The sequence below is a fragment of the Geotrypetes seraphini genome, chromosome 9 (genome assembly GCF_902459505.1).
Source record: "Geotrypetes seraphini chromosome 9, aGeoSer1.1, whole genome shotgun sequence".
Classification (NCBI taxonomy): domain Eukaryota; kingdom Metazoa; phylum Chordata; class Amphibia; order Gymnophiona; family Dermophiidae; genus Geotrypetes; species Geotrypetes seraphini.
The window spans coordinates 501180-525431 of NC_047092.1; the positions used below are offsets into that span (position 1 = coordinate 501180).

Below are 24252 nucleotides of genomic sequence, written 5' to 3' on the forward strand. Positions count from 1 at the left end.
GAGGGAAGCTGCAGAAAGTTCTCTTTTTGCAAGACAATGCACCTGCTCACAAAGTTGGCAAAATGATGGATGTTTTGCATAGACATCCACCCTACTCACCAGATCTTGCTCCATCTGACTTCCAAACCATAAAAAGAGTTTCAAGTGATTCTGAGGTGATTGCAGCAGTGGAGCAGTATTTCAGTGACCAGACATCAGAGTAATTTTTAGAATGGTTACAGAAACTTCAGACACATTGTGACCAGTGTGTTGAATTTAGGGGTGAATATGTGGAATAAATTGTAAGTTTCCTGACTCCATGTCATTCCCTTCTTGGTTGGTCTGAGAACTATTTAGTAGTTGCAACATTCAATAGCAGTATCTGAAAAAGCTTACTAACTTATGGCTATCTGGTTAATGATGCTGAATATTGCTATAATCTGGATAATGGCAGTTGTCAGTGTCTTATCCATGTAATCAGTTTTATATCCAGGCATCACAGCTACCAGATGCCAGGGTCCACCTTAGGGGGTCAGCGCCCAATAGACAATACACTGAAACTTTCTGCTCACTGTCCTAGGAATTATTAGAAAAGGGATGGTAAACAAGACTAAGAATGTTATAATGCCTCTGTTTTGCTCCATGGAGTGATCTCACCTTGAGTATTGCATTGAATTCTGGTCGTCTTATCTCAGAAAAGATATAGCGGAATTAGAAAAGGTTCAAAGAAGAGCGACCAAGATAATAAAGGGGATGGAACTGCTCTTGTAGGAGGAAAGGCTAAAGAGGTTAGGGTTCCTCAGCTTGGAAAAGAGACAGCTGAAGGGGGATATGATTGAAGCCTACAAAATCCTGAGTGGTATAGAATGGGTACAAGTGAATCAATTTTTTACTCCATCAAAAACTGCAAAGACTTGGAGATACTCGAAGAAGTTACAGGGAAATACTTTTAAAACCAATAGGAGGAAATATTTTACTTAGAACACGTTCCTCTTTATTTCCTTATATTGGAGTTTTTATGCAAATATTATGCTCATTTTTTCTTATTATAATATTTTCCTTAACTGCCAACTCCCGACTCCACCCCATCTGCCTTGCTGTGCCAAATACCTGGCTCAACCTTGCCTGAATCAGTACACCAGGCTCCATCTGAGGCGGTATTCAAATCCAGGCTCAAAGCCCACTTTTTAAAGCTGTGTTTAGGTCCTAATGCTTCCAACTTTTATTACACTATGGGGCTCATAATCAAAACTTAAATACGTCTAAAAACCCACCCAGACTTTTTGGACATATCCAGGGACATTTTAGGCCTCTGAATCCTGCTGTGCAACCAGAGCTGAAAGGAGCATTTTTGGTAGAGTGGTTAGAGCAGGATGTGGACGGGATGTGGGCCGACCTAGACTTAGTTGTCCTGCAGGGATAATCAAATGTTTGACGACACTGCTTAGATAAAACATAAGAACATAAGCAATGCCTCTGCTGGGTCAGACCTGAGGTCCATCGTGCCCAGCAGTTCGCTCATGCGGCAGCCCAACAGGTCCAGTAATCTTCTATCTATACCCCTCTATCCCCTTTTCCAGCAGGAAATTGTCCAATCCTTTCTTGAACCCCTATTACGCTCTCTGGAACGTTGTGAGTTAGATGATGTAAAGACAGGTATAAGTGCCCAAAAGTTATCAAAAGTGACCAGATAACCATTGGAAAGACCAAGTATAAACCCACACACACTCCCCCCATATTTACTGACCCCCCTCACACCCCCACAAAGTTCAGAATAAAAACATACATACCTGCCTCCGGAACATCAGCACCTAGCATAAGAAAGCCTAGTAGAGCTGCACAGAGGTGGCTTAAGTAGTCTGGGGGGTGGGCTAGTGAACCATAGAGAGGAGAACCCAGGTCCATAAGGCACTCTAACCAATACATTCATGGTGGAAAATGTGTGCCCACCAAAACCCCACTCTACTGCCATATAGGTGCCACCTGCAGCCATAAGGGCTATTAGGGTTATAGAGGTGGGTACAGTGGGTTTTGGGAGGCTCACCATAACCTATAAGGTAGTTGTGGTAAGATATTTATATGGCACCCTTTTTGTGAAGTTCACAGCAGTGCCTTATAAGGTGCCCCACTACTGTGTTGCCATGTCTGAGTGTCCACTCCATCACAATGCTGGCCACTCCCATGTCCAAAAGGTCTTGTTCTGGGCATTTGGGACTTTGATCGTTCAGACCGCCACTACGTCTATCGTTATACCACATTCTCAATCAAAAATTTCTCCAACGCCTGGATGTACAGATTGACGATTTCCGGGGAAAAAATATTTTAGATGTACTTTTTGAGAATGGGCATTTTGCTGCTGCCGACTATGGGTGATCAGCGCCCTACATCTAAATCGGAGTTAGACGTATTTTTTGATTTTGCCCCTCCACATCTGTTTCTCATTCCCTCTCTACCTTTTCATCCCTTTGTAACCCCCTTCGAGAACAGTATATATTGATCCACTCTGGGTCCTGTGTGTTTGCCATAATTAGAATGTAAGCTCTTATGAGCAGGAACCTTCTCTTACATGTTTAATATACAGCGCTGCGGGCATCTGCTGGCACTATAGAAATACTGTAATACATAATGGTAATTGTGTATTTGTACTTGTAGTCTATGGTGTTGAAATAGAATTGCATTTTCTGAATCAGGTGTTTATACTTGAATAAAAGCATTTATAAATAAAGAATAAAAAAAGTGAACCAAATAGTTTTTGCTTGCACATTTCCCTGGTAGTAACTACGAGTGCTCATGTTGATAAACCGCCCCAGTGAGCCATTTGAAAACATATTTGGCACCGATCTCAGCAGGGAAAACCAATTCTAGTAGCTGCTAATGAAGGCCACTGGCACCTCTGCCAGACTTGCTACGGATGAGTTAGAGATGAAATACTCTGTCACACTGCAGCAATCACCTGAAGTCTATTTATTTATTTAGGGCTTATGCAAACCAGGTGCTCCACTGTCACCAATCCTCCTGTTTAACTCCGGGATGCTGATCTAATGAAGCGTGTCTTTACTGGAGCTATCATTCTCTCCAGGAAAAAGTGGCCCAGACATTCATAAGCTCATCTTTTCAGTCTATTTTCCAGGACCCTGAACTTCACTATTTCTTTTTGAGTAACAAAGATTTATAAAATCTTCTCTTTGCAATTTCGTATCACTGTAAGGAATTTAAAAGAACCACCACCCTTCTGATTTAGATTTGGCTGCCCTCAAGGTGCCCTGACTCATGGAGCAAATATTTCATTTTTTTACTTACTGTGGGATCTTTGCCAGCCATTTTACATTCTTCAACCTTGTTGGTTGATGCCGGCCAGAAAACCTGTTTGAAAAATATGCGGAGAGATGTCCATTATGTATTATAGATTGTTTTCTATCAAAACATAATCCTACTCCAGTGCAAGAACTCAGGGTAAACAGAAAGCATAAAGTCCAATGGATCTTTGGAAAAGTACAGGAGATGCAGTTGTCTGATTCTCTTGACCCCCTTTCTCCAGTCACAGGGTAGCTATTAAGGTGCAGTAAAAACTGGACTCAGTACTACAGATTAGAAACTTCCGCTGTACACAAATGATGCTTATTATCAACTTTGCAAGCAGATTATTCATGCTGCCTAGGAACATTTTCAAAAAAACTAAGATGTCCAATAAACGGCTTCAATCAGCACTTAGACATCCTAATTACCAGGAAGTCCAAGTGCTGATTTTTGAAACTGTCTTTCTGGACATTTTACGAGTCAGGCTTAGACTTGAACCTGTTTTAAAAGAATCAAAGTGCCCAATAGGTACACAATCTGACCAGAGGACCACTTGAGGGATTAGGTTATGACCCCCACCCCAAACACACACACACTCCCTCAGTGGTCACTGAGCCCCTCCTACCCCAATAAAATCTGAATGAAAAAGTACATACTTGTCTCTAGAACAGCAGCACCTGGTATGGGAACACCAACTGTTAAGTTATCCAGATAAGCTATCTATATAGAAGCACCTATGTTATACAGATACGTTTGTTTATACACTCTTAAGTTATCCAGGTCAGTTATCTGTACAGGAGCTCTCAAGTTATGCAGATAAGTTACAAGTATCTGTATGGGAGTTCTCAAGTGTTCCAGATCAGTTTTCTTATAGGAGCTCTCAAGTTATCTGGATCGGTGATCTGAATAAGGGCCTCTCAATTATCTGAATAGCAGTCTGACTATTGCCATTTATCAGATAAGTTCTGGTGCTGATCACATTATCAGGAATGAGCAGAATATAATATTCTTACATAAATAAATATCCAGATAATTTTTGACCACCACATGTAGCCACTGCTTGCCCTGGATTGGTAGCATGGAATGTTGCTACTCTTCGGGTTTTTGCCAGATACTGGTGACCTGGATTGGCCACCGTGAGGAAGGCTTTTTTGTCTCATTAATGTTGCAGGAATTTCAGAATGACTAGAACCTCATGTTGACTTAATTTTTGGAAATGTGGAAACACAGAAGAAGCTGGCAGATGAAAACCCTACAATTTAGCCAACTACTAAAACTTAGAATCCCTTCTCTCCCTCATGGATGCCCTCTGCTAGACTTCAGATACATGTACAGTATAACATAGCCTCAGGAGTGAATCACTGCAGGAATTATATGAATATTGCCTGGGCCAGCGAGAATACAGTATATGATGTGCAGAATAAGGAAAACTTTCCAAAATGCAGACACCTAAGGATCCATTATTGAAAGGAAATTATGCATTAGTTGAATGCTGGTCAACACATAACTCCCTTATCCATGTATTTTTTTTAAATGCACAGATTGTACAATCACACCCTTTAAATCACTCTATGGCCCAATTCTGTCCAAATTTTATCCAAAGAGTAATGACATCCAGCTGCCACAGCATCTGGGTAAGTTACTGTATGGGACTTACAGCAGTGAGTACAAGAGGCAGGATCAGACACTACAAATCCCACAATGCTCTGGGTAACTTGGCATCTCTATCTTGTTACTTAATATCACCTAATGGCCAGCACCTCCCTCCCTAAAACCCTTCTTTTATCTCTTCTTGCATATTATAGCTACGTAAATAAATAATGAAAAAAACCCCCATTTTTTTGTTAAAATGAAAGATTTGCATTGCATTATCTAAACTTACTTGTAGAGGGTCCAGGCTGATGTTATTAATATTCAGAGCCAGAGCGTGATCTTTGCTGCCTACGTAGAGGCGGTCCTGATCTTCATCCATTAATAATATCCTGTAATCCAGTGGGCTGGGGGATATACTGTAGTGCTGACTCGTTCTGGTTTCCTGAACTTCTGTAATAGAGAATATCACATGTTATATTTATTGACATTTCTCATTATAATACCAAGCAATAACATACTTGTACAGAAATCAAGATGAAAACAGTAAAGTGGTAAAGAAAAAGCATTTATATACAAGACGGTAAATTAATCAGGAGCCTCCAGTGAAGGGTTAGAAATACTGTGAGAAAAAAAATCTTTTTAAAGGACAATATAGAAAGAATAGGCATCAAACAGCACCGGCTTTAATTTTCCATCAGTGAAGATAAACAGCCTATTCAGTTTGTTAAGACATATTGTGAGGGAGTCTATAGGACACTACCACTCCCCCTGCTGGATACTCCATCACATTGTCAGAACCACTTTAACATAGGAAGCTCCTCCTTAGGGGGAAGTGACACGGGCAGCAACCAGGAAGTATATCAGGTAGGGCCAGAACTAGGATAGGGAGGCCCAGGGGAGTAGGAGGAAGAAGTGGCCCCAGACTTCAACATCCAGACATTCTGTTTGGCTGAGATAAGCCAATTTTGGCTTTGTTCTAAGGTCTGGCTAGGACTAGACCTCGCTACCTGTTTTGTAGAAGACTTTTGCAGTCTGTGTTTGGGGTGTGACAATACCAGCTCCAGGCTCAGCTCAGGACTGTTTTTCTAATTCAAGAGACTGAGGGCTGGATTTTCAAAACTTACCGTGCCCTTAATGATGGTCATTATATCAGTTCCAGCCAGTTTTGCATGCCAGTATTTTCCAAGCTTCCTAACAGTCTCTGACTATGCCATGCAAATGTAATACAAGGAGGTCATTAATATTAAAATGGTAGTAAAATGGGCTCATTAATATTTAAAGGAGCACTCTGGATGATTCTCTATCATCACTGGATAATTCTTTAACCTTGTTATGCCACATTTGTGGACAAATTTTCTAGCAGGATCTGTACTGTTATAGCCTGAATGCTGATTGGCTCAGGCATTGACAGAAAAGTAAGGCTTGATAGCTCAGATCCCCCTTCCTCAAATTTTTTTAAAAAAACTTCCGATTCCTTCCTCCCACTGATTCCCCCCCCCCCCCATGGGCCATTCGATGCCCCTGATGATGCCTGCATTCCCCGCCTCCCGACAACCCCTGCACTGTTAAATTGGAGGATGACAGGAGGGATGTCCATTTTCTCCCACCACCAGGGTTCCTCATGCCACTGACACCCCTAACAACCTCCGTACCTTTAAATTGAAAGACAGAGATGCCCACTCCCTCCACCACCAGGGTCCTCCACCCCCCAACAGCCACCCCTCCACCCACCACTCCTTTAAACTGAAGGATGGCAGGAGGGATGCCAACTCCCTCTCACTGCCGCCCACTCCCTCTCATCCCTGCCCCCCCCGACAACCCCACACCTTTAAATTGAAGGACGGCAGGAAGGATAAGAACATAAGAATAGCCTTACTGGGTCAGACTAATGGTCCATCAAGCCCAGTAGCCCGTCCTCACAGTGGCCAATCCAGGTCACTAGTACCTGGCCAAAACCAAGGAGTAGCAATATTCCGTTCTACCGATATAGGGCAAGTAATGGCTTACCACATGTCTTTCTCAATAACAGACTATGAACTTTTCCTCCAGGAACTTGTCCAAACCTTTCTTATAACCAGCTACACTATCCACTCTTACCACAAACTCTGGCAACGCGTTCCAGAGCTTAACTATTCTCTGAGTGATAATTTTTTTCCTCCTATTGGTTTTAAAAGTATTTCCCTGTAACTTCATCGAGTGTCCCCTAGTGAAAAATTGATCCACTTGTACCCATTCTATTCCACTCAGGATTTTGTAGACATCAATCATATCTCCCCTCGGTCATCTCTTTTCAAAGCTGAAGAGCCCTAACCATTTTAGTCTTTCCTCATACGAGAGGAGTTCCATCCCCTTTACCATCTTGGTTGCTCTTTGAACCTTTTCTAGCGCCACTATATCTTTCTTGAGATATGAAAATCAGAACTGAATGCAATACTCCAGATGAGGTTGCACCATGGAGCAATACAGGGGCATAACATTCTTAGTCTTGTTAACCATTCCTTTTAAAATAATTCCTAGCATCCTGTTTGCCCATGCCCTCCTGCTGCTGAGGTCCCTGTCTACCCGGCATCCCCTGACAACTCCCATACCTTTAAGATGAAAGCTGGTGGGAAGGATGCCTACTCCCTCCTGCCAGCAGGCCCACCTTTTCAAAATGGCAGTCCTTCCCCTTCCCGGTGCATCTTGGCTCAGGCATCTAAGGCCTCTCCCATGCACCAGGAAGGGGAAGGCCCACCATTTTGAAGAAGTGGGCCTGCAGGCATCCCTCTCGTTGGCCTTTGTCTTAAAAGTAAATGTCCAGCAATAAAAAAAAACCAACAACTTATCAGTATGTCTCCCATTGAGACATTATCGCAGAAGCAAATGATTACAGGGAAAATTGTACCATCTTCATACACAATTGGGTCTTTGCAGTGACCATTTTGTAGGGATTTACTTTATTTGAAATGACATAGGTTAGGAACATAAGAATTGCCATCGAAGGTCCATCAAGCCCAGTATCCTGTTTCCAACAGTGGCCATCCTAGGTCTTAAGGTTGTATCATGTTGTTTTAGACAGAAAAGAAACAAAAATTCCTAAAATTTCAGGGTTTTTTTCTTGCATCAGAAATAGTGTTCATTCTTCAGAAAGATTGTGCATCATTCCTTCTGCTAGAAACTCTCTAACCCTGAGATGATCTGTCTGTCTGTCCAAATTAGATTGTAAGCTCTTTTGGACTTTCTATTGAATGATAAATGTACACCTTTCAGCACTATAGAAATGATAAATAATAGTAGTAGTTCTTAAAGTAATGCACTTTCTGAAGAATGCAATATTTTTGGCTTTGACCCAAAATTAAAAAAAAGACATGGAAAACACCCTCCAAAAACCAATAACCAAAATGAACATTTTTGTATGCAAACATATTAGAATGAGTGCAGGTGTCGCTTACATGGCCTGGCTATGGAATGGAGAATTTCTGATATGAAATCTATGTTTATCTCTATTTCCAAAGATCCAAATCCAAACCCCCCGTGCAAATAGGATTTCTGACAAGCAATAAACCAGGCTCTGTGTTTGAAAAGTAGAATATTTATTTATATTGCAAGTGGCAAATAATAATGATCAGAAAGTGCAAATTAGATATGAGACTTTTGTGCTTAGACAAGCTAGGATACTTAGGGGATATGGTCATCTACTATTGTACACGTTTTCCCTGTAGGCTATGAACTTGCCTCCTGATCTAACTGACAGATTACACAGACAAGCTGATATATCCTTACACGCAGGGGAGGTCTCTCTCAGTTAGCTGGAACTCTGGCACGATGCAGGAACACAGGGATGGGTGGGAGAGACATCTCTTGGGCAGCTGGAGCTTTGAAGGAGGACCAGGCACTGGAACCATAGCAGTCTGGCTCTATCTTCAGGCCTCGGTTATATACATGAATGAGAGCAGATCAGGAATAGCATAGCCAGAAGGACCAACAGCATGACCCTTCTTAGACAGTGATAACCAGGAACCACGAGCTCTCTTGGGAAGCCATTTTTATATGGTCCTGTCTCCAACTTACCTTCTCTCACACTTTGTGCTTTATAGTCCGACGAGGGAAACTAGAAGTTTACACTTATTTGCTTACTCAAGAACTAATGGTTGTAGATACAAGACTTTTTTGGACAGGACCCTAGCGTTTCAAGCAGGGAAACAGCAGTCTTGGTTAGGTTAATGCATTTGTCAAGCTATGTCGTCTTACTGCTTTTTTCGGAAAGCAATTAAGACGACGCTGTTTAATAAATTCATCTCCTAACTCAGGTCATCATTACTAAAAATTGTATTTTAAATAAATGTTTGTATTTTGTATCCTTTTATGAAACACTTTGTATTTCTATATCATTTCTGTATTTCGCTGATTGTCCAACTTTCTTTGATGTAAACCGCTTAGAAATCTTTTTGGTTATAATAATAATAATAACAAGTTTATATACCGCAGGACCGGTGAAGTTCTATGCGGTTTACAATGATTAAAAAAAAAAAAAAAAAAAAATGCTACAAATTGAGTAGAACTTACATAGTTGGAGATTAGTGACTAATAGTTTATGAGATCAGTTGTTGTGGGAGAGATTGTGATGATCAGCTACCTAGGTACTTCAAGAACAGATATGTTTTTAGGTGTTTCCTAAATGCTCCATAATTATTTTGTATGCATAAGTAATTTTTCCAGGTCTTTGCCCCATAATGCTGCTTGATAAGAGAAAAGATGTTGATGGTGTCTTTTAAATTTACATCCTCTAACCGGTGGGGAGATGAACTTCAGGTGTGACCTTCTCTTATATCTATTGGTTATAGCGGTATAGAAGAATAAAGTTATGTTATGTTATCTGGGAAGATGATGCTGTCTACGCCTCCTCTTCCGACCTCTTGACCTGGGCATCTCCAGAAATATCACCTCACCAAAACCTCAAGGAAGTTCCAGGAACCTCGGCTTCTTGCTGATAGCCCCCCAAATGTTTGGGCACCAAGTTGTCTAAAAGGGCCAATGTGCCCCAGAGAAGGCTCCAAGCTGGAACCTGTGATGATACCAAGTCCCAGTTGTATCAGGTCAGTGAGTCACTGATAAGACCCCTAAGGAGCAGAAGTAGGGAGTCACTGATAAGACCCCTAAGGAGCAGAAGTAGGCCAGAGGTTCTCCCTGCTTCAGGCACAGTCTCTGGATTAACAGGAGAAATGTATTCAGCTCTATGTAAAAGTCTGTATGAAGGCCTTAATCCTCACATGTAGATAGCAATGGCAACTAGATAAAGTCAACACTTTTGGATGCATACTGCTACCACTTTGGGCCAGGTACTATACAGCCTGTCTCTCTTTAGAAACATAAAACCATAGTCTCTGACTCTTTCTATCTAAGGGGTCCTTTTACTAACGCATGCCAACCAATTTAACATGTGCTAATCGGATTAGTGCGTGCTACATCGGATAACGTATCTTAGTAAAAGGACCCCACAAGATGCCCCTTATCTGTGGAGGTGAGAGGCGCTGCCTTTGCAGCATTACCACCCTGGCCACACCATGGCTGGATGGGGAGGGGCCAGAGCAGAACAAAGCATGGTTGGGGCGAAATGGGGCAGGACCATGTGTCCTCTTCTTTTGCTTTAAAAACCTGGTAACCCTGGTGGGTAGTGCTGCCCGAGTTCCGATTCGAATCGATTCATTTCATTTGTACAAAAAGCCAAACTCACCGATTCAAGTCATCAACTCGGCCCCCTTGTAGAGACTCGTTCAGGCTTTCCCTCTGCCGCCAGAATCCATCTAATGTAACTTCTGCTCTGCATGTGCTGCCTGACCAACGGCTACAGGCGAGAGTCCAAAGGCCACTATAGCTTCTGCTCCTCTCATCTTTATTCTCGCACTCTCTCCCCTCATGCCTTTGAGTACACCTCTATCACCGCTACTGCTTTTTTCCACCAATAAGTGCCGAGGTATACCTTTCGCTTCCTAGCGCCTGACAGCTCAGTCCGTGCATTCTGCCCTGTGCACAAATCTCCCAGGTGGAAGGCAGGCTAGGAGTGTACTTAAGGCTACTAAATTGAATACAAAGAGCGACGTCCACAGACTGCAAGGGTATGAGCTGGTGATGTCAGGGACAGTGCTTCATTCAGGCCCTGGCTCATGGAGATAAAGAAAGAACATCACTTCCTGCAGGACAGGTCTGGCAGCTGTAAGCAGCCTGTCATGATTTGGCTGAGAGGGATGCCAACGCCACATGATTTGCTGAGATACTAGTGCACTATGGTGCTTGTGATTTTGGATGGGTTCCTTCTTTGGCCCTGAGGGCAGAGCAGGCTGCCGTATTAGCTAAAGGTAAGACTGGGAGGTCGGGGGGGAACATGCAGGCCTTCTTTGGGGGGGAACCAGGCCTTCAGGGGGGAGCATGCAGGCCTTCAGGGGAGACCAGGCCTTCGGGGGGGGGGGGGACATGCAGGCCTTCAGGGGATTGACTAGGCCTTCGGAGAACATGCAGGCCTTCGGGGGGGGGGTTGGGTAGGGAAGGTGGGGTTTAAAGAGACGTGCATATACCAGACTTGGGAGGGAGGTAAGAAATAACGGGTATAAAAACAGAGGAGAGGGAGAGAGATGATAGACAATGGGATGGAGGGAGGGAATAAACAGAAAGAGAGAATTTAGACACATGGGATGGTGTGGAGAGGGGGATAGAGATACTGGATAGGAGGATAGTTGGGAAGAGAAACGGAGAGATGGTGGAATCTGTGGTGGTGGGGAAGGAGGGAGAGATGCTGGATGAAAGGGTAATTGAGAAAAGGAGAGATGGTGGATCTGGGGATGGTGGGGACCATTGCTGCAGCTGCGGGGATGGAGATGAAAAAAGGAAAGATGCCAGACCTCTGGGGGATGGAAAGGAAACGGAAGGGGAGGACAGAGATGGAAGATGGATGGTTAGCACGGAGAAAAAAAGAAAAGGACAAATGGGCAGGAGACCCTGGCATGCGAATTATCAGAAGACGCTTGTCGCAGAGCCTGGGACCAACATGATTTGAATAATGACCAAACAACAAAAGATAGAAAAAATAATTTTATTTTCTGTTTTGTGATTACAATATGTCATATTTGAAATGTGTATACGGCCAGAGCTGGTGTTAGGCATCAAGCATGAACTAGGACCTAAAAAAGAGAGGAAAGTCTTGTTTGTTTATTTTATTTACACCACAGCACCTCACTTTTAAAACAAAAACTCTAACCAACTGGCGTTCATAGATAAACTTTTGATTCCTTATTCATCATCAAGGACCCTCCGATCAAATAATCAAAATCTACTCTCCATACCATCAATATGGGAACTATTTTACGATACTACTCGCAAATCCATCTTTTCAGTTACCGCCCCCTCTCTGTGGAATGCGCTCCCATTAGATGTTCGATTAGAAAACTTGCTTGAAAAATTTAAATCCAAACTTAAAACCTTCCTTTTTAAAGATGCCTTTACTCTTTAGTATCAGCTTCAGTCTCTTAGTTTCTTGATTCATGTGAAGCTATGAAACATCTACGGTAATACTTCTTTTGAAATGATTCCCCTCCCAATGTTTTTTCCACTTCTAATTTCCTATCCTTTTTTAAAATTAATTTTACTTCGATGTATTTTAAATATTCTTACCCTCCCCTACTCTCCTTCCGTCTCATGTACATTAATCCGAATCCGTCTAGTATTTTTTTAAATATATGATAAAATATTGCTTTTATTTCCTTATTTTAACTGTCCCTTATAATCTTTTTATATTGTACACCATCTAGACATTTGTTTTCATAGACGGTATATCAAAAATAAAGAAACTTGAAATTTGGGTGTGGGTAGGAGAGGGCAAAGGGGGTAAAGAGGCTATAAAAAGGGTGAAGAGGCTATAAAATAAACCCACCAGGATGTTTGAAAACTGGGCAGGAAAATCGAATCGAATCAAATTGAAAAATCGATTCAATAGGGAGAATCGAATCGAATTGAAATTCTTTTTTCCTGAATCGGACAGCATTACTAGTGGGGAACACCCAGAGACTTTTCCACAATTTAGAGAGATTAATGCAAATACAGTAGATATGGAGTCTGGATTTGATACTTTAACAAGGAAACGCATGATGTGCAGTAGACTGCAGTGGGAGGCGGAGCTTTTGCTGCAGAGACCCAGCCTTCCTTCCTACTTTCCTCTACAGCTCTGTCCTGAAGATTTCAGCTCTGATGGCTGAGCAGTGCTGGAAAGAAAATGGGGGGTGCTCTAATCCCACCAGAGCTGGTGCATATGCTTTAAAAGGAGCTCTGTCTGCATGAAGGGTGAAGGGTTTGGTGTAAAGCTATCCCTGAGGGCTATCCCTGCTCAGAGGCACAGGTTAAAGAGAGCCAGAAGGATAAGGTACAGTCAATAGAGGGCTGGGAAGAATGTGGTTTAATGCTGCTCCATTTGCACAGTGGGAAGAGGGCTTAAAGTAAAGCTATCCCTGGAAAGGTGCATAGGAGGCACAGAGAGGACAAAGGAAGCTGAAAAAGAGAGATGTGTTAAATAAGACTACGAATGTTATAATGCCTCTGTATTGCTCCATGGTGTGACATCACCTTGAGTATTGGGTTCAGTTCTAGTCGTTGTATATCAAAAAAGATAGCAGAACTAAAAAAGGTTCAAAGAAGAGCGACCAAGATGATAAAGGGGATGAAACTCCTCTTGTATGAGGAAAGACTAAAAAGGTTAGGGCTCTTCAGCTTGGAAAAAAGATGGCTGAGGGGAGATATGATTGAAGTCTACAAAATCCTGAGTGGTGTAGAATGGGTACAAGTGGATTAATTTGAAAAAATTACAAAGACTAAAAATTGCAAAGACTAGGAGACACTCAATAAAGTTACAGGGAAATACTTTTAAAACCAATAGGAGGAAATATTTTTTCATTCAGAGAATAGTTAAGCTCTGGAATACATCGCCAGAGGATGTAGCAGGTTTCAAAAGAAAAGGTTTGGACAATTTCCTGGAGGAAAAGTCCATAGTGTGCTATTGAGACAGACATGGGGAAGTCAGTGCTTGCTCTGGATTAGTAGCATGGAATGTTGCTACTCTTTGGGATTCTATATAGAATCTTGTTATTCTTTGGGATCCTGCCTGGATGTTCCTTCTGTTTGGGTTTCTGCCAGGTACTTGTGATAAAAGGTTTACCTGATTTCTTCATTCTACATCTACATCTATGAGACAAACACTTGTAAATCAGTCCCATATGTTATGGATCATTTTATCACTAAATTCTGATAAGGTCTGTAGATTAACAGAATGTTGAGTGGAAAATACTTAAATTATAACATCAAACGTTAGAAAGACAAACAAATGGAAACAATGAAATCTTTTTCTATTATACCGCACCCTCTAGACACGATTAGCTCCCTGGGAATGAAAACTCCAGGAGAACTCAAATGGAGACACCAGTTGAAGCTTCAATACCGCTATTGCTGATTGGGGTGGGGTCAATTCAGAGCGGTTTACATGAGCTTCTGTACTGGTGGTTCAAAATAGAGTTTGAGAGTTTCTGTGATGGTTTTTTTTGTTGTAGTTACGACTTATCAATAAGCCTATTAAGGCTCCTATTCAAACCACGGGCGATTGCTGGTGATCTCTCGCAGTCCATCACCATCATTGAAATTTCAGTCTATATTTGTCCATCCTGGACATAGCTGGTTATGACAATATCCAGTGGGTCACTGGCTAAGTCTCAAAAGCCTACGATAAACCACCCTTTTAGGCAGTTGTCTTTGGCCACTAAAAATTGGCGGTGACTGGCTATGTTGTGTGACATGGCTGACCACTGGCCAGTCCGGAAACTGGGATATTCAGCATGAGAAAGCCAGCTATCTACTGAATATGTTGTATTTAGATGACCTGGAGCCATTCCCACTTGTCTAAATAGTGTTCAGTATCGAGTACATTGTATTCGTGTTGTATCTCAAGAAGAAATTCTGCATAAAGTAAGGGAATTATAATGCACAGTTGACTTTAAGGTGAAGCAATTGCTTATAACAAATGAAAACATCAAATCAGCTTTGTGTAGATTAGGGTTGACGTAGAGTGGTAATATGCCCACGTTTTACAAGGTAAATTGGAGCCAAACACGAACAGAGAAGAGTGAAAGTAAGCTGCTGAACAAATTGGGGTATTAACTAAAGCAAGTCACAGCTGGCACAGGTAGAAGATGAATAATAATGAAATCTGCTGAGAGGTTAATGTAGACGATCTACGTAGAATTTTAATCAAGAAAGGCTCGATTGAAACCCAAGTCTTTGAAGTATGGATACCCGGAGATTTACTCTCCCAGAAAGGAGAAAGAATGGAAAGAGATGCTCCTTGGTTACAGGTAGCTTATCCTGTTATCCAGTAACCTTTTTTAGAATGAAGCCATGAAAAAGAATCCAACAGCAGAAGCACTAAAAGTCCACTGCTCAACACTAGGGTTACCAGACGTTCCGGAAAACACGGATATGTTCTCTGTTTAGAGGACTGTCCGGGTTCCCAGACAGACTTTCCAAAACCTGGCAGATTGTCTGGGTTTTGGAAAGCCCCGATGAGCTACAGCTGTCTGGAAGGCCTCTGAGTAGGCACAGATGACATCACACACATCCATGCTCCAGGCCCTCCAGACGCAGCTGGAGCTCGTCGGGAAAGAGAGAAGGCTGTGTGGAAGTGGGGATAGGGATGGAACAGGACGGGGCTGAAGGTGGAACTGGGCGGGGCTGGAGGCGGAACTGGGTAGGGCTGGGGCGGAGAAAAGAGAGGCTGGAAGCAGAATGGGGTGGGGTCATGTGTCTGCGGTTTTGCAGAAGAACATATGGTAACCCTACTCAACACAGCCCCTCCAGCTAAAAGCTCGGCATCTCTCCCTTTCCCACAGCTCATCCAGAATCTCTCAAACATCTTCTCTCCCTGTGAAATCTTTTAAATACCTCAATTATTCGCTGGCAGTGAGTAGCAACTTATACAGGCTGCAGCTCCAGCCCCAGCACCTAATACAACTTCCTGTTTCCACGAAGGTGGGATTACACCAAAGGGAAGGCTCTGGAGCCAGCACAACAGCACGTGTGAGTTGTTGCTCATTCTGTGACAACTGAAGTGTTTAAAAAGTACACAGGGAAAAAGGGTGCCTAATTAATTATGGGGGAGGGGAGAAAGATGTCAGGAGTCTTCAGCAGGCGGGACTTGGGGATCTCCACAAGCCACTTCACAGGTGCATCACTCTTGGATGGGCCTGTGCCTCCTCAATGATTCCATCAGTCTAACAAGGCTTCTTTAATATCTTTTTGCAACCTTTAGTGGAAGTGATTAGACAGTTTGGATGGAAATGGAGAGAGTGCAGTAGTTAAAACTACAGCCTCAGCACCCTGCAGTTCCGGGGTCAAACCCAAGCTGCTCCTTGTGATCCTGGGCAATACACTTAATCCCCCCATCGCCATACATACATTACATAGATCGTGAGCCCACCAGGACAGAAAGGGAAAAATGCTTGAGTACCTGGACAAATTCATGTAAATTGTCTGAGCTTCCCTGGGAGAACAGTATGGAAAATTGAATAAATAAATAACACATATATGCTGATGATGTGCAAATCGATTGCTGCTATGAGAACTAGATTATACTGGGCCTGCCAAAGACTGTAAACTGGATTAAGACTAATATACAAGGTAATATACAAGGGTTATTTGAAAAATTTGGTAAAAAACAAGTTAAACAAATATTTTTTTAAAATTTGACAAAGCCTATTTTTCCGATGGTTTGGCATAACTGGACACTCGTGGAGGGGCATAATAAAAAAAAAAGTCTAAGTCCCCTTTTGGCCTAAGGCCTTAAACGTTGAAAGTAGAAAATGGAAAATTGAAAGGGAAAATGTCCATTATCAAAAAAAACGTTTTTTAAAAAATAATGACCTGCCTCTATGTTCAGCTGTTTAAACGCCCAGACCACCACTACGTCTAAGCTTATACCATATAATCAACCTAAAAAAAGCCTAAGCCCCAAATGTCCAAAACAAGGGCTTTTAGGCGAAGGAGGAGCGTACCTAGGAAAAGGCAGCATCTTACATACATCAATACACCCATTGTAAAGCTAAACAAGCCTGACTAGTACAGATCAATCCTGCACAGTCAATCCTAACAGAAAACCATGTCTTTTCAAATACACAGAACACAGAAGACACCTTTGCCTAGTATGGAATATGTCATCACAAACTAACCCCTCCCCCTTTTACAAAACTAGTGTGGATTTTAGCCACGGTGGTAACAGCTCAGACTCTCATAGAATTCTGAGCATCAGAGCTGTTACCACCATGGCCAGTGCTAAAAAACGCTCTACAGTTTTGTAACAGGGGGGATAAAATAGAAATACGTAGACAAAGTTTAAATTGAACCACCAAGAAGCTGGACTCTGCATACAATGCAACACCACAGAAATAGCAATGCATCTCCCCTAAAGCAAAAAACCAGCAGAACCCCACTGACCCTCCCACTGTGTGACTGACATACTGTACCTCCGAGGCCTCCAAAAACAGCAGTGGTGGCAGCGCTCTGATCGGGCTGCTTTGCAGCCTTCCCCGCTGGGGCCTTCTCTCTGCCACTTATTTTTGAGTTAGGGCTTATATTAGGAGCATCTTTAAAAATCATGCTAGGGCTTATTTTTGGGAAATCATTCAACTATCAAATAGCAAAAGTGTGGAATTCACTTCTCATCGAAATTCACATTACCACAGTATACACACTTTTTCTCAAAAATGTAAAAACATGGCTTTTTAAGAAATCCCTACCAGGGGTCCAAAGACTAATAATTCAAGTCACCCGAAACAAAGGAAATGATAATGGTTAGCTGCTATTTATGATATATTACCTCAGACTATAGTGCTCATAATCAGAAAGTATAAATGTCCAAAAAGCGTCCTAAATCAGCACTCAGACATCCTAATCACAAGGACATCTAAGTGCCACTAATCAAAACCACCTTTCAGAAAATCTAGCGAGACTTCCCAGCCTCTGTGAGTCCAGAGCTCAAGATTTAGCAAGATGGAAACGTGTTATGGGTGGGCTTTGGGTATGTATACGGGCGGGATTAAACTTGGATGTCTTGCAGCAATAATTAAACATTTTGCAAGATGTCCTGGATGGAACTTAGACATTTGGAGCTAGACCAGTTTTAGAAATGTCTAAGTGCCACAAAGTTGCCCAAACTGACCAGTTGACCATTGCATTTATTAAGGTAAGACACTCCCACACTGCCCCAGTAGTATCTGACCCCCTTCCACCTCACAAAAATGAGAACAAAAAGGTACATAACTGGCTCTAGAACAGCAGCACCTGGTATGGGGTAGAGCATCAGGTGTGTAGAATTACCCATTGGGTGGGCAATTGAACTATAAAGAGGAGGACCCAGGCCCATAAGGCACTCTAACCACAACATCTATGGTTTTAAGTATGAACCCATCAAAGCCCACACAAACCTTACTCTACTGCCATATAGGTGCCACATGTAGTCATAAGGGCTATTGGAGTGGTACACAGGTGGTTATAGTAGAGTTGGGGGGCTCACCATAAGTTATAAAGGGGTTATGACATCCTTTATATGAAGTTCACAGCAGTGCCCTCTCAGGTACCTCAATTTTGTTTGCCTGTATTCATACTGTATTTGCTTGTCTCCCTTGTTGACTCCTTAATAAACATGATTTAAAAAAAAAAAAAAATTGCAATATCCAATGCCAATAATTCTCTTACTTCTGTTACTAATTTAAGTAGAAGAGTTTCTGTGCTATGCATTGGACAAAAGCCAAGATGTGAGAAGTGCAGCCACAAGGAAGAATTGAGAAAATCAGAAAATTGAATATTGACTGCAAATGTCAATAATTTGGCAATCCAAAGAATGTTAGCCACAGGTCTAACATTTTCAACAGATGATACATCAGCTCTTACATTCTTTGGAATAAGAGTAGGCAAAATTGTGACTATTCAGCTAGACTAGTATGTAGTTTCAAAACCAGTTAGCCATAAAATAATTTCTGATGGAACCTCTTTTAAACAGAAAGAGGAGCATATATTTAGACAGCAACTCCTCTTGAACAGTCTTGTGTACCTGTTCTGATGAGACTAGAATAAATGTTTCCTAAAATCTATCTGAAGGAAATTCAGTTAATTTTTGACAATCTTTCAAGCTAGACAACCTAACTGAAGATTCATTTTGTCAGTAATGGGATACAAGTGGGTTATAGTAAAGGTATATTTTGTCAGTACATAGGATGCAAGTGGGTTATAATACAAGTGGTTTACTATCAAGGTGCATTTTGTCAGTGTATGGGATACAGGTGGGTTACAATAAAGATACATTATGTCAGTACATGAGATTCAAGGTGAAAAGTATAATTAGTTTCGGGCCTTGGAATTAGGGGGCGAGGTGGAAGGGTCATGGCGAGGAAGAGTTGGGTATGGGAATTTAGAATTTGTTAAACAGTCGAGTTTTCAGGGATTTTCTAAAGTCTGCATATGTAGTGGCCTCAAGTATGGGCTTTCCAAGCCATGTGTTCAGCTTAGCTGCCTGGAATGATAACATTCTATCTAGAAACTTTTTGTATTGGTAAGATTTCAAGGAGGGGTAATTAAATAGGTTTGTTCTGCGAGTGCTCTTGTTGGACTCGTTGGGGGAGTCTGAATAAAGAGACAGCTCCGCATCCTCTGGGGAGAACCTGGCCACATATTTCAGACTCCCTTTAAAAAACCTGAATGAGATTAAGTGAAAGTCATTTGCTCAAGTCAAGGACATATTCTTGTTTTTGTCTAAAGAAGAAACTTTCTTCTAGCACATGAGAGAGGAATCACCATTTGGTTGGTGGATCCTCTAGCACTCTGACTTTCCCCACTGTACTTAGCAGGCGTGAGCCTTACAGGTGGCAAGAGGACTAAAACACATTAAAGAGAAGAGATTATGACACCTTGATGTAACCAACAAAGCAACTGCAGATTCTGCAAGATCTCCGACTTGAAACAATGAAAGAAATGACTGAAACCATTTGAGCCTAATACTAAGCAAGCCAAAGGATCAGGTCATGGTGAAGCCCAGATAAACCAGACTCAGTGCTGTGATGCTATCTAAATTCACACTTAGGAGCCTGCAAAGAATATCTCATCGAGGTAGTCCTTTTTCTAAGATTTTAGCAATAAATGGTGCATTTGAGATGGTTCACCAGATCAGATAGATCGAGGGAAGGATTTTTCTTAGAACAGCATCAACTACGTCTACTGCTTTCTTCCAATTTCCCAGGAACATGACTGCTAGTATAGATAAGTGAAATAAAACTCGTATTAAATACAGTGATGGCTGAAACTTTAGGAAAGCTCTGACAACACCCAACTGAGAAAAAAATTCATGAAATCTTGACCCGAGGATTTTTCAATTCCAGTCTTGCACTGACATTTTTTTAGGCACAGTAAGCAAAACAAATCATAAATGCTATTGGCAAAGGCTCTGATGCAATTCTGAAGCTGTACAAGTAATTGCATAAACATGATTTTCCTGAAGCTGATATAACACACACAAAATGATGTTCATCTTGCTTACGACATGGTATATAAAAGGCTCTCAAGAGTACTTCATCGCTACAGTAGATCTGTCTTATAAATAACCAGGCTGCAAAGGAAAATTAAGATGGAACCATTGGCAGCAGATCAGAAGTCCTTACAGCATTTATTCCTGGCTGACTGTAGATTTTAGTCTCACTCCAAGACACATAGGCAACAAAGCAAATGACAGCAGATACAGGCCAGCATGTTTCAGCCAGGTGGCCATGGTTTATTCTGCTACTCCATGCAGGTTACCCTCCTTCCTTTTTTAAGGTTGGACCCCTCATTTTGTGCAGGTTAGCCCCTCTCTTATACTTTAGTTTGATTGGAAGTGCTCTATACGTTCGTTCTATCCCATGAATTCTGTCCATATTTTCATCTTCACCACCTCCCGCATTAGAGCATTCCAGACATCTACCACCTTCTCTGTGAAAAAGTGTTCCCTGGTGTTTTTCAGTTTTGCCACTTGCAGCAACAATTCATACCCTCTACTTCTATAACCTCTACATTTTTTGAAAAGGTTTGTATGTTAATTTATCGTCAAATATATTTTATTGAGCACCAAGAAAAACAACAATCCGAAACAAGAACAAGGATCAATAAGGCAGCTCAAAGATTTTCACACAATAATCCAGCAAACCCACCTCACCAACCCAACCCACAACCTATCCTTCCCCCCTTCCACTCTCACCGATGCCAAACAAAAGCAAAATAAACAAACAAACAAAAAAATTAAATACCAGGGGGCTAGCAGTTCAAAAGGCGGCTCCGAGCCACCGGAGACAATGTGTTCCAATAGGGCTCCCAAATTTGTTGGAAGGCCCGTCCGGAAGAAAGAAATGTCCTGGACTCCTCTCCGTTCCCAAGAAAGCAACGTAATCATGTGACTACGCCAAAGGGAATAGTCAGGTGCCTCCGCTCCCATCCATTTAAGCAAAATGCATTTGATAGCAATCACTGCCGTCCAACAAAGGAAGGCGGAGGCCCCGGGCTGACGGGGAAGGAAATGCAAGGAGGCTCCAAATAACACCAAGGCTGATCTCCGAACTGTAATGTTCCAGATGTCATCAACAAAAATAAAAACAGCGTCCCAAAAGGTCTGTATGGGCGGACAAGACCAAAACATGTGGCCGAGACCTGCATCCGGAGCACCACAGTGTGGGCAGTCCGCAGATGGGCAGAGCCCCGCCAGAAAAGCTCTCCGAGGAGAAATATACAGGCGAAGAGTCAATTTGTAGTGTTGTTTCCCAAAAATAGCATATTTACTATACAAAGGTAGCTTTTTGATAGCATTCAAAATTACTTCATCAGAAAATTCCATATTCAAATCTCCCACCCAAGCATCCCGTAATCTAAGACAAGCAAGCATAGGGGACTCATCCTTCAGATGTCTATGGTGAAATTTCAAGGGGACAGGCTGTTGGGAGCCAAATGTAAAAGCCTCCATCAACAGTTCCCGACAGGAGGCCGAAAGATGAGTACTCGACAAAGAGGAAATGTAATGGCGAATCTGAAGGTAGGCATAGACATCTGTACGAGGTAGATTAAATTCCTCACAAAGCAGGTCAAAGGGTTTGATCAGACCCTCATCATCAGCCAAATGCAACAAAAAACGAATCCCCTTTGCTTCCCAACGCACAAAGCTAGCATTGTCCACCCCAGGGGGAAAACGGGCATTATAGTGTAAAGGTAGAAAGGGAGAGACCAGAGGACTGAGGGAATGAAACCTACAAACCTAGTGTCAGGCCTTACGAAGGGGGCAATGCAACAAAGCACTGGGCGCAGATTCCCATTTAGAAAGCAAAGGAGAGTGGAGAAACGCACTAAAGTGGATAGAGGTAAAGCAAGAAAGTTCCAAGGAAGTGTTAGTAAACGTGGAGGTGCCGCTAAAAAGGTCATTAATGTGGCGCATACCACAAGCAATCGTTAAGAAACGAAGATTCAACAATCCCAAACCACCTTTATACCAAGGGGAGGCAACCCTCCTATAGAGAAGGCGAGCACGCTTTCCCATCCAGAGGAACCGTTGCACTAGGCGCTCGATATGCTTTTCATCATGGGAGGACAGATAGAGGGGAGGAACCTGAAAGACATACAGCCAAGGCCCAACCCATCCCAACCCAAACCTCCCCCCCCAAAACCAAATCCCAATTCCCAACACAATCACACCCTTTGTCCCACTAAAGCGGGACCAAGAGAGGAAGTCACGAACCAATGTGACCCGGGCCCCAGACCTCCCCACCCCACCCACCAGTGCGATTTCCTACATGCTCACAAAGATAACCAATCACACAAGCACAAACCCGACCCCACAGCACACTCAAGCCCACCCCATACGACCAACTCAAAACCACCCCAAAGGTGTAAGACGAAAGCAAGATGGGGGACCACATGTACAGAGACCCAACAAACCTAGGAAGCATCCCCCACGCAACCCATCCAATCAGGCATCCCAAACACCAAACAACAAGCACACAAGGACCCACATCAATAAGAGGTCCTAAGACGAGGCACCACAAGGGCAAGCCCCTACGGTAGTCACAATCAGGGCCCCGAAGAAAATCAGGAGGCAGCTGGTAACAAAACCCCCAAGAACTAACTGCAAACACCCAATCCCCGGCAAACCCCCCAAAACCCGCACAGCAGTCATACTTAATATCCTTGCTTGAGTACCTGGGAGAACGGTATAGAAAAGGGAATAAATCAATCAACACCTCCCATATGCCCTGGAACCTGCAGCCCTAATCTCTTTGTGCTGGACTGGAGTTTCCTGCTCTAATAGGGAAGATGGTCTTATGAAGCCAGAGACGTCAGAAGCCATGAAGCAGGCCCCAAGAGGTCTTTAGGAATTTAGATTTTGTTTTGTATCTATTGCAATATATAAGTCATATTTTCCTCTTTCCTCCATTGAGAGTAGTGAAACCCCGCAGATAAAGGCCAAATGGCCCATCTAGTCGGCCCATCCGCAGTAACCATTCTCTCTTTCTCCACATGCCTATCCTCATGTGTGTTTCTGTGGTGAATTGTAGACTGCTCTATTTTGCCATTGGATGAGGAATTTGATGTGGTTTGCAGCCACACCCTTGTTTTCCCCTTCTGTTAGGTAGCAGCAGCTCCAAGAAACACTTCCTGATCTGCTTATTTTCCAAACCAGAAGGCTGTGATGGAAATCATTGTCTAGCAAAAGAGCAGCACAAACTTCATTTCTGCTGCCAACCTCATTATGCACAGCTGGAAAAAAAATTCTTGGTCAAATGAGGAGCTGAACAAACTTAAGAGGAAATGAAACACATCTTTCATGATACCACATTCCTCTCTATTTGCTGTACCAGAATTTTATACCAGTTGATAATGAAAATGGAACCATGGTGGTGGTCTAGTGATACATCAAAATCATGGAATCTATAACTCTCACCTCACTAGAACTTCTGATGGTAGAAATAAACAGCAAATCTTTCCATCTGCTGCTTACTACTACTATCTATCATTTCTATAGCGCTGAAAGGTGAATGCAGCACTGTACATTTTAACATACAATAGACAATCCCTGCTCAGAACTGCTTACAATCTCATTTAGACAGGACATTTCAGGGTTGGGGAGGTTATAGCGAGTATAGGTATCTGACAGCAGTGAGGGGGAGTTTAAGAGTTGAAAGCAGTTTCAAAAAAGTGGGCCTTTAGCTGGGATTTGAACACTGCCAGGGACGGAGCACAACATATTGATTCAGGCAACCTGTTCCAGGCATACGGCACCACAAGAAAGAAGAGACAGAGTCTGGAGTTGGCAGT

General features: G+C 42.5%; 1 protein-coding gene across 1 annotated transcript in view; it reads right to left on the reverse strand.

Moving 5' to 3' along the window:
• SEMA3C (semaphorin 3C) overlaps positions 1-24252 on the reverse strand; it is a 126060-nt gene that overhangs the window by 83622 nt on the left and 18186 nt on the right. The window contains exons 3-4 of the mRNA XM_033959070.1: positions 5159-5319; positions 3280-3342 (exon numbers count right to left, since the gene is read on the reverse strand). Of these exons, the coding sequence (XP_033814961.1) occupies positions 3280-3342; positions 5159-5319 (224 nt within the window). The remainder of the gene's footprint in view (positions 1-3279; positions 3343-5158; positions 5320-24252) is intronic.